This window comes from Phaseolus vulgaris, chromosome 4 (assembly GCF_000499845.2).
Source record: "Phaseolus vulgaris cultivar G19833 chromosome 4, P. vulgaris v2.0, whole genome shotgun sequence".
In the NCBI taxonomy this organism is placed as follows: domain Eukaryota; kingdom Viridiplantae; phylum Streptophyta; class Magnoliopsida; order Fabales; family Fabaceae; genus Phaseolus; species Phaseolus vulgaris.
This window is the reverse complement of record NC_023756.2, coordinates 25040012-25051103: the sequence shown is the minus strand read 5'-3', so window position 1 is coordinate 25051103 and position 11092 is coordinate 25040012. Positions and strand designations below refer to the sequence as shown.

At 39.6% G+C, this 11092-nt stretch overlaps 1 protein-coding gene across 1 annotated transcript; it reads left to right on the top strand.

The window, feature by feature from the left end:
* The first annotated feature begins 9770 nt into the window (after positions 1 to 9770).
* LOC137838530 (uncharacterized) lies at positions 9771 to 10792 on the top strand. Its single transcript, XM_068647776.1, has 3 exons — positions 9771 to 9898; positions 10048 to 10276; positions 10460 to 10792. The coding sequence occupies exons 1-3, from the start codon at positions 9771 to 9773 to the stop codon at positions 10790 to 10792; spliced, it is 690 nt and encodes a 229-aa protein (XP_068503877.1).
* Positions 10793 to 11092: the final 300 nt, after the last annotated feature.

The window sequence follows — 11092 nt, the reverse complement described above, 5'->3', positions numbered from 1 at the left end:
TTCTCATAGACTTTCATCTAGAGGTTCTTCCAATGATCATGGCCGTGAAGAGGATACTAGAAGAAGGAGGCATCACCATCATTCTCATGGAGAGAGCTATAACCGTGACCAAAGACATCACCAAGAAGCCAAGTCTCAATTTTCTTTTATACAAGTACCTAGCTTTAGTGGTGATAGTGATCCTAATGTGTATTTAGATTGGGAAGCTAAGGTTGACCATTATTTTCATGTGTATAAAGTCCAAGATGACCATAAACTTAGGATGGTTTCTTTATCGTTTTTGAACTATGCCAAAGAATGGTGGCATAGCATTGTAATGGACATTATATATCGCAAGAGACCTCCCGTGGTTTCTTGGAATGATTTGAAAGAGTGTATGCGCGCGAGGTTTGTTCCTCCTTCTAGGAAGGAACACTTGTTGAAGTTCCAAAGGCTTCCTCAAGGACATAGGATGGTAGGTGAATACTTTAAAGATTTTGAAACAACTTTGACTAAAATGAATATGCATGCTAATGAAAAGTCAAAGATAAAATGGTTTGTACGTGGTTTGAGAAGAGATATTAGAGAATTTGTAGAATTAAATGAGTACTCTTCTTTAAAGAAAGTGCTTCGCATAGCCATCAAGGTGGAATTATATCTTTTGAAAACCACTTCTCCAAAAAAAGTTTCTACTACAAATCCTTCTACTCCTAAGTCACCTACCAAAACTTCAAATATAAAATGTTTTAAATGTTTAGGTTTTGGGCACATTGCTCTTCATTGTCCACAAAAGCCAACCTTAATGATAAACAAGGTAAAACAAGACCTAACTCACCCACCTACCACAAGAAAAAATGAAAAAGACAAAGAAGGCCAAGTTGACATGGTTCTTATCCTTTCACATCCAAGGTGTTTTCCTTCCTTATCTTTTTCATTACCCAAGGTTCCTATTTCAACACCATCTAGGTTAAAAAACATTAGGGATGATTTTTTCATACCTCCTAATGGTTCTCACCATTTAAGAGGTATTTTTCCAAAACATATCATCATTCCCAAACAAATTTTTCCAACTTGGTCGATTTATAGAACCTCCTTTTCTAAAATCCCATTGTTTGCAAATGCTAAGTCATGTTTACCTTTTCTTCCATGTTTAATTGTAAAAATAAACTGACTTTGTTATATGCAGGGATTCAGAATTCGTGGACGAATTCTCTCCAACTCGAGGAGTATGATGGAGATCCAATAGGAGAAGCTTTTATTAATGAAGGAAGAGGTCATTCACCCTCACATTTAAAGTTCTTCCTTCTAGTCTTGTCAAAATTAAAAGAAGACATAAAATAAAGAGAGGATCAAGCCTAAAGCCAAAGAAGTCTACAAAGCTTTCAAGAATGGGCTTCAATTAAATATCTCTCTTTATAGTTTCTTTTAAATTGTAAATAATATAGAATAGTGTTTAGGAAGGTGCTTAGAGGGAAACCTTAAGAAACCTCTTTTGTAAAGCATCTTTAGGCATTAGTTTAGAATTTTCTAGAAGGTAACTCTTCATGTCTTCACTAAATAGGCGCTAGAATAGGTAAAAGGGAAAGGACCTTTGGTTAGCTTCTAATGTAAGCTTTGTATACTCTATGACCGGTCCTTCTCCTATATAAGGAGGGCTTGGGTCCTTCATAAGGAGATTTGGAATTTATAGTATCAAAACTCTCCCAAATTGGTGATTGAGTGTGTGAGAACTTGTCTTCTCTTCTTCCTAGTCTCATCTTGAGAGCCTTGGTTCCCTCAAGTGGCGGCAATTCACACTTATCTTGGAGTATTCATCCTTCAAGTGGTGTGTCCATCAACCAAGCTCTTCATTCAGATAAGTTTCCTCTGTTCTCCATCTTTTCATTTCATCTCCATGTTCATACGAATACCTAAACATGTCTTAGCTTCTTTCTATTCGGTCTTTTAGCTTAATTACATGCTTTGTTCAGTTCAATTGCTTTCTTTAGAGTTTCAATCGGTTCTTTACTTTCTTGTTCAATTTAATCGGTTCAATTGGCAAGAATTGAGTCTTCCATGTGAGTTTGGTGTTTGGTGCAAGTTTTGGTGAGTTCTTGAAACATAGAACATTGATCCATTTCTATTAAAAGTGCCTATTCATTCTCCAACTCAAGTTGATTCCATAAAATGTCAAAGAATCATCTATATCTAGCTATTGGAATCATATCACCTACTCACGCCCATGCACCGAGCATCCGAGCACTCTGTCAAGTACAATAACTATCTTTTTAGTTGTAACTATTTTTTGAGTTGTATCTGTTCTATCGGTTATAACTGCTCTATCGGTTATAACTGTTGTATCAGTTATAATTGCTCTATCAGTTATAACTGGCAGTTATAATTGGTCTATCAGTTATAACTGGCAGTTATAATTGGTCTATCAGTTATAACTGGCAGTTATAATTGCTCTATCAGTTATAACTGGCAGTTATAACTGTTTTATCAGTATCAATTATTTTTATTTTATTTATTTATCTTTTTTTTAATCTTTTTATGTGTTATATAAATATAACACTCAATAATGTAAGTGTGTAAGAATTCTTGATTAATAAAATCTATCATTTTCTTTTCTCCCTTTTCTCTTAGTTTTCTATATGAGATATACAAAATTAATATGGTATCAAAGCTTTTAGGAGCTTTGGGCCATCTCTTTTTTGTTTCTCTATCCTGCTCATTATTCTTTCACCATGGAAAGACAAACCTGATGTGAGTTGATTTTTAGTTGTTTTCATTTATGGTGACACTTTTACTTAAGGTCGAGATTTTAACAATTAGAGGTGAGGACCTAAGGAAGATTCCCACTGGACACGAACTTAACCAATTGGTAAATAAGTGTGAAGGTTCACTTCGCAGAGGCAAATATGAGAAAATAAGATATGGTGAGAATGAAATGCAATTGCGGAATTGAAAAGGGGGGGTAAGGTTAACATCAATGGTGGACATGGCCTCCCAAATGATGCACCATACTCATAACTATGAGTGAAATCCAAAAGCAACAAATAAGAAAACTAAGAGACAAAAACATAAATGGAATAAGAAAACTTATGATGGTGGGTAAGAAATGTCACGCCACTTGGAGGGTGATGTGCTCCAAGATGAGTGTGTTGGCTGCCACTTGAGAGCTTCCCAAATCACTCAAGATAAGATCTCAAACCTAAGAGGACATAAGCCTCCTTAAGAGCTCACACAATTTATGTAGAGTTTCTTTACTTCATTCAAATTCAACTTGTAAAATACAATGGGCAGGCCTCTTATTTATAAGAGAATGAGCCTTGAAAAACAAACAAGAGGGGTAGGATGGGAAAAGGGGAAAAAGGGGCAGCCTTAGGGTAGTCAAACCCACATCTTAGGTTTATCCTTCTAGAAACTAGGTCAAAATCCTATCCTAAAGGGCTAGGAACAAGCTAAAATGCTAACTACACCCACTATTATGCTGAAGGCACCTTATTCTAGCCTATCTTTGCTATTTGAACCCCTAAAGAGAGCCCAAATTATTTACAACATATTTGTATCTTATAAGAAGACCAAAGCTCTTCTTCAACAACTACTACTACTAGTGTTCAAAGAACAAAGCTTAGTTCTAGAGCTAGAAAATGTGTTTTTCTCGGTTACAAAGATGGAGTAAAAAGTTTTACTCTTTTTTATATGAATCAGAAAAATATTTTTGTGACACGTGATGTTATTTTTAATGAAAATCATTTTCCTTATTATAAGGACAACATAGATACCAATTTGGACACACATGATATCTTTAAGCATTTGCTTCCTTCTATTTTTGATAATGATATTCTTATGCCTACATCTGTTAGTGATATTGTTCCTTCAGTTTCTGAAACTGTATTACCATCTAGTATTCCTGCCACTGATTCTTCTACACCATTAAATTTAATTGATATTGATGCCTTGCAACACCAACATTCTGATCCACAACCTTCATCTGTTCGAGTTTGTACTCGTCTCAAACAAGCACCTAGATACTTGAAGGACTATCACACTACTTTTTCCTCTTCAAAAGATGTTACCAATCATTCTTCAGGTACTAAATATTCTATTAAAAATTATCTCTCTTATCATAATTTTTCTCCTACATATTCTTCTTTTTGTCATAATATTTCTTCTATCCAAAAACCTAAATAATTTAAAGAGGCGATACAACATGATTGTTGGAAAGAAACTATGCAACGTGAACTTGATGCTTTTGAGTCTAGTGAAACATGGTCTTTGATAAATTTTTCTCCTAGAAAGCGTCCTATTGGGTGTAAATGGGTTTTCACAGCTAAGCATAAACCAGACGACACCATTGACAAGTACAAGGCTCGTTTGGTTGCCAAAGGATATACTCAAACCGAAGGTATTGAGTATTTTGAGACTTTCTCTCCGGTAGTTAAAATTACTACTATTCGATTTATTTTGTCTTTAACAAGTGCTAACGGATGGATTCTTCATCAACTAGATGTGAATAATGCTTTTCTTCATGGCAATCTTGATGAAGAAATTTACATGACTCCTTCCGCAGGCCTTACTCTTTCTCATCCAACACAAGTTTGTAAACTTAGAAAATCTTTGTATGGACTAAAGTAGACAAGTCGGCAATGGAACTCAACTAACTCAAACTAAAGTAGACAAGTCGGCACATACAATCATTATTTCATCGCTCTATTGATATATGTTGATGACATTATGTTGGTTGACAATAATCTTCAGGAAATCCAACATGTTAAAACTCATCTTCATAACTCATTTAGTATCAGAGACCTTGATACTCTTCGTTATTTCTTAGGATTTGAGATAAGTCGTTCACCTTCTGGTATTATTCTCAATCAATGAAAATATTGTTTAGATCTTCTTTCTGATAGTGGCTTATTGGCTTGCAAATCTGCCTCTTCTCCCATGGAACCATCTTGTCCTATCTTTGAAAGTGAAAGTTCATTACTTTTGAATCTAGGTGAATATAGAAGATTGATTGGGCGTTTGTTATACCTTACTCACACTAGACCTGATATCAGTTTTACGGTTCATAAACTCAGTCAGTTTATTTCAAATCTACGAGAACCTCATATGGCAGTAGCTTTTCGTGTATTGTGATATTCGAAAGGATGTTCTGATCTTGGTCTATTATTTTTTAGTAATAATCAAATTGTTATCAAAGCTTTTTCTGATTTGGATTGGGGAACTTGCAATTGATTCTATAAGGTCTATCACTAGCTATTGTGTGTTTTTGGGAAACTTTTTAGTTTCATGGAAGTCTAAAAGGCAGTCTATAGTGTCCAAATCTTCTTCAGAAGCAGAATATAGAGCATTAGCTTCACTTGTTTATGAACTTCAGTGGTTACAATATTTATGCCATGATTTGCATACTAATATTTCTGAATCTTTTGTTGTCTATTGTGACAATAAATCTGCTATATGCATAGCAAAGAATCCCACATTTCATGAGAGGACGAAACACATTGAAATTGATTGTCATTTCGTTCAGACTAAATTTCAAGAAGGTCTCATTCATTTAATTCTAGTTTCTTCCTCTGTATCGACCAGTCCTCGGGTGTCGTTGACCACTAGTAATGTGGGGCCACGTAAGCGGGGTCACACGAGCGGCGTGGGTCAGTGTCTCGTGAGGCACGTGCGCCAAGGAACCAAAGAGTGGTCAGACATCAGTCACCAGGATGTACCGACGTGCCACTAGGCAGTGTGGAGAGGTCTCGGGGACTCGAACAGCAGAGCTGGGCCACGAGAGGTGGATCCCAGATACGTACGAGTTATCAGTAAGGGAGAAGCCTAGGTCACGAGTGTCCATGTGTGTGGAGTGGATGACGCGTTCAGGCGTAAAACAAGTATAGAGCCACTGGAAAGATACGACCCGCGAGGGTCACGTTCCAGGGGTGAGCTGCATGCATGACACATGAACAGCTAGGGCGCTCTCAAGGTGGGTGACCCTAGAGATCAGGTGCACGAGGAGGCATCCAAGTGGTCACCCCGTCAGAGGTTGCACTCTAGTTAGGGAACCCCACGCGCTAGGTTATCCTAAGAGTGGATAACTACGGTGTTGGGGCCCACCCCCTCAGGAAGCCTATTTTGGGTACCCTAGTTTCAGTCTATATAAAGGGAAGTAACAAACTTGGCAAGGTATGCTATTCATTTGCGCCGTTTAACACACACAGTTACAGTTTTACGTTAAACGTTTTTGGTGTTTCCTAGCCCTAAGATTGACTTAAGCGTCGGAGTGCAAACGGCCTCTAGAGCGCCCTTTGTCTATGTTTTCAGGTGTTCAATCGAAAGGAAAGCACGACTGTACGCAGGGATTCTTGGGCGTGAGACTCTCGTAGACGCACAAAGGTCTTTTTGGTCAACCGGCAGGAACATTTGGCGCCCACTGTGGGGCCCGATACAAAACATTGTCCCACCAGCAAGAACCAAAAAGATGAGAAGTACGAGGCAAGGACCTGTTGCACCAAAAGGAGGCGAAAGCCTCACCCTGCAACAGGTTATGGAAATGATGCAGGCCCTTCAAGAGCAAGTGGTTGCGTCAAGAGCAAACCAAGAATGCATCCAGGTGGATTTGGCAGCGTCACGGGAAACGAACGAAGAACTGCACCTTTCGAATGAGGAATTGCACAGGGATCTGTAAAACCAGGCGGGTGGACGTGAGGAAGGAGATCGAGAACCTGCGATGCCACCCAGGGAGTTTCCGATGCCGTTCTCGCAAGAAATCATGGATGCCGTGATACCGGCCATGTTCGTAGGGCACAAAGTTACCTTCACTGGTACAGAGGACCCAGAGGCCCATCTCACGACTTTCCATACACAAATGATGTTGGTTGGGGGCTCCGAAGCGGTGAGATGCAAACTGTTCATGACCACTCTGGTGGGAATAGCGATGGATTGGTTCATCAACATCCCTGATGGCCACGTAATGTCGTTCCCACAACTCACCAAGCTTCAGTGCGGTCAACTCCTGCTTCAGTGTGGTCAACTCCTTTTCAGCTTGGCGGAGGCTAGTCAACTCCTGCTTCAGTGCGGTCTTGCGGGTAACAAACGAACGAGCCAGCAGGGTCGTTTCTTCCTTAGCTTTAGCCTCTACCAGTGCCACCCTCGCCTCAGTCCTAGTTATGAGGGCATTGGATTGAGCAAGAAGAGCCCCAAAGTTGAGACCCAATCTTTCCCTCGCAGCGGTCTCATCCGAGTCCACCGCCACCTCTAGTTGGAAGCCTTTGAGGGCATGTTGCAGGACAGCAGGCAGTTCGAGGGCAGATAGGGTTGCAGGGGCGCTCGTCCCACCGTTTTCAAGCACGAAGAGGTCAAGGGACGAATGAGCTCTTGGCGTTTGGTCTCGGGGTGATGCTGGGAGACCAACAATGGAGGAATAGGAGGCCGTCGCCGTCGTAGGCCTAAGACTTTTAAAGACAGGCCCCTTAGCGGAATCCTCATCAAATTCGATCTCGACTTCCTTTCTCTCGTAAGGAAATGGAGCGGGAGATGCTTGGGCGACGACAAGAGGAACCGCGACTGCAGAAGTGGAGGGAGTAGGGGTGATGGAAGAGGGCCAAGCACAACCTTCCATGAAAGGCAAGAGCCAAGTCAAGAGCGTCTAAGATCAAGCTAGGAGCGTCTAAGACCAAGCTAGGAGCGTCTAAGACAAGCTAGGAGCGTCTAGGACAAGAAGACCAAGCTAGGAGCGTCTAAGACAAGAAGACTTGGATCAAAGCTATGAATGGGAGAGTGGCATACTAGCACATATTCCGTGAAGGCCCATCAAGTGTAGTTTAGCTTTAATTGGGGTGTAAATAGCATAGCCATGTGGACAAATGTTTATTTTTCTGCACATTAGAATTAAGGAGGAGTTAACCTTGATTAGCTAAAGGTTTCTAGAAGCCTTCACTAATCTAGGGACGGTTTTGTGAAGCCATGTGCAAGTTGGAGGGCCATGTGCACCCATGTGCCATGTGCTCCATGTGCCTCCATGTGCCACTTCTTTACATTTCATTTGGCTTACATTTGTGTAGCATTTAGGTCATCAAATCTGGTCCTCTTTAGCCTATAAAAAGAGGAGCCTACACCTTGTATTTTCAAGATTAATGAGAGTAAAGTTATGCTGCCAACATTGTGCCAAGCTTTGCTTCTACCTAGTTTCTAGGCTCTAATCTTCATCTTCCTCACCTACCATAGGGCTGGCCGAACCTCCCTACTTCCATACACATCATGCACCTTCAAGATCACCATAGCTCTTAGGAGGATCTTGCACATATACATCCATAGCTTCCGCACCATTCTTCACATGATTCCGAGAAGAGCTCCATGAATTTACCATCAAGGGGAGGGCGCAACAGTGGCAGAGGCAAGGGCGTCAGGGGAAGAGGTACCCACACCCCCAGACATCCCTTGACGACGAGTAAGGATACCAACCAACTTGGCCATTTTCTCGTCATTCAGCACCATCCCTGCGTACAAATTTCAGAATACAAGAGGTTAGGAATCCAGAACACAGGGGTAAACATACGAATATAAAGAGGCAGAATGTGCAAGCATAACATCTAGGGCACTCTCAAGGTGAGTGACCCCAGAGATCAGGTGCACGAGGAGGCATTTAGGTGGTCACCCCGTCAGAGGTTGCACTCCAGTTAGGGAACCCAACGCGCTAGGTTATCCTAAGAGTGGGTAACTGCGACATTGGGGCCCACCCCCTCAGAAAGCCTATTTTGGGTAATGGAAACAGTGGAAACCCTAGTTTCAGTCTATATAAAGGGAAGTAACAAACTTGGCAAGGTACGCTATTCATTTGCACTGCTTAACACACAGTTACAATTTTACGTTAAACAGTTTTGGTGTTTCCTAGCCCTAAGATTGACTTGAGCGTCAGAGTGCAAACGACCTCTGGGGCGCCCTTTGTCTTTGTGTTTTCTGGTGTTCAATCGAAAGGAAAGCACGACTGAACGCAGGGATTCTTAGGCGTGAGACTCTCGTAGACGCACGAAGGTGTTTGTGGTCAACCGGTAGGAACATCCTCTAATCAAGTGGCTGATATGTTGACTAAACCTTTACATCCTTGGTTATTTCGTGACAACTTATCCAAGCTGAACATGAAAGATATACATGCTTCAACTTGTCGGGTACTATTAGATGATAAAAAGGATCTCTTATAATATTTTAGATATATTTTAGATTTTCAGTAACTACCTTTTCAATTGTAACTGTTTTATCAATTGTAATTGTTCCATCGGTTATAACTGCTCTATCAGTTATAATTGTTCTATCAGTATCATTTTTTTTATGTGCTATATAAGTATAGCACTCAATAATGTAAGTGTATGACAATTATTGATTAATAAAATCTATCATTTTCTTTTCTCCCTTTTCTCTTCGTTTTCTATATGAGATATTCAAAATTAATATCTTCCTTCTTCCTATGTTTATGATGGAGCAGGGGGTGTGATACTTGAAAAATGTTCAACCATTAAGTTAAGGAGTTATTCTAAAAGAGAGATAAACATTTGTATTGGACTTAGTTTTTGATGATTTTTGTTCCCATTTTAATTCAACAATGTCACTGTTCGATTGGCTTAGAAGATTTGATGATGGGATTAGACTTTTAGATCCAATGTGCCTTATATATGTTTAAACAGTAATAACAAGAATATGCAACAAACTTTTATTCCTAGAGACTCATGTTGATCAGTAGTATTAGATAAGAGTTGTGCTTGGTGCATCTTTCTGGTCTATTTCTTTAAAGATTTGCGAAGCACTTAAGCAGGGAAATTATGGAAGCAAATGGCTCTTTTAAAAACATAAAGGAACAACATGATTTAGTGAGACAGGTGACAAAGATGCTTGAAAAAGTGGAACTTCCTGAGAATTCTATAGTCCATTGGCCCCATTCACACCCCTTGTAGACCTTGTGGTGATATTAGGCTTTAACCAATGGAAAACCTCAAACTGCAGTATCTCAAGAGCTTCTTCACTAGGTGTCGGCTAAGCGTGGCGGAATGTGTTTGTAAACTTAGTTGATGCTTGCTTCATAATTGAGCATTTCCTTAGATATTATAAAACATGGGTAGAAATTGACCCTTTGTTGTTACAACCATGGTTGACCAATGATGTTGCTCTTGACATGATACTACTTGAAAATCAATTTCCTTTCTTTGTTCTAGAGGGCCTCTACAACCTAGCAATTCCTCATCATGAGACTCTTGACTTGCCCTCTTTTCTCAATGTGGCTTTCAACTATTTTAAACCTCACAACCAACAAAACATAAGACCTGAAAAAGTACTTGGTGTGGTGCACTTCACTGATCTCCTCACGACTTTTATGCTACCATTATCATTTGATCGTAGGATTCGAGAATGAGGAGTTGATAAAGTTGATCATCTATATAGTGCAACCCTGTTATGGGAGAGCTTACTTGACCTGAAAATTCATGAGGGTGTGTTGAGAATGCCATGCTTTAAGGTGCATAGCTCAACTAAGATATTTATCAGGAACATAATTGCATTTGAGCAATGCCACCACCTTTGCTCACCTAATTACATCACCGAGTACATTATGATTCTAGATTTTCTTATCAACACAGGGAAAGATGTGAACATACTAGTTGAAAAGAAAATTCTTGTTAATTTGTTGGATGATGATGCAGTGGCTACAATGGTTAACAATCTCTGCTGCAATGTTACCCTGCCATACATTAAATCAGGTTATCGCTCCTTGTGTGATGAATTGAATGGTTTCTATGAAAACCCTCGAAACAAGTACAAGGCAATCTTTATACATGACTACTTAAGATAGCATATACCACTGCTGCAATTGTGCTACTTTTGCTAACTTTCTGATATGATTCCAATAGCAAGATATAGATGATTCTTTGACATTTTATGGAATCAACTTGAGTTGGAGAATGAATAGGCACTTTTATAGAAATGGATCAATGTTCTATGTTTCAAGAACTCACCAAAACTTGCACCAAACACCAAACTCACATGGAAGTTCCATTTCTTGTCAATTGAACCGATTAAAGTATGAAGGAAAGCAAATGAACCGATTAAATTGCTAAAGAAATGAAAGAAACCGATTGAAAAGCTTCACAAA

Coding starts and splice junctions, on each gene's coding strand:
- LOC137838530 (XM_068647776.1), top strand. CDS start 9,771: ATGGAAGCAAATGGCTCTTTTAAAAACATAAAGGAACAACATGATTTA. Junction 9,899..10,047: donor TGGCCCCATTCACACCCCTT/GTAGACCTTGTG, acceptor GCATTTCCTTAG/ATATTATAAAACATGGGTAG. Junction 10,277..10,459: donor AAAACATAAGACCTGAAAAA/GTACTTGGTGTG, acceptor CCATGCTTTAAG/GTGCATAGCTCAACTAAGAT.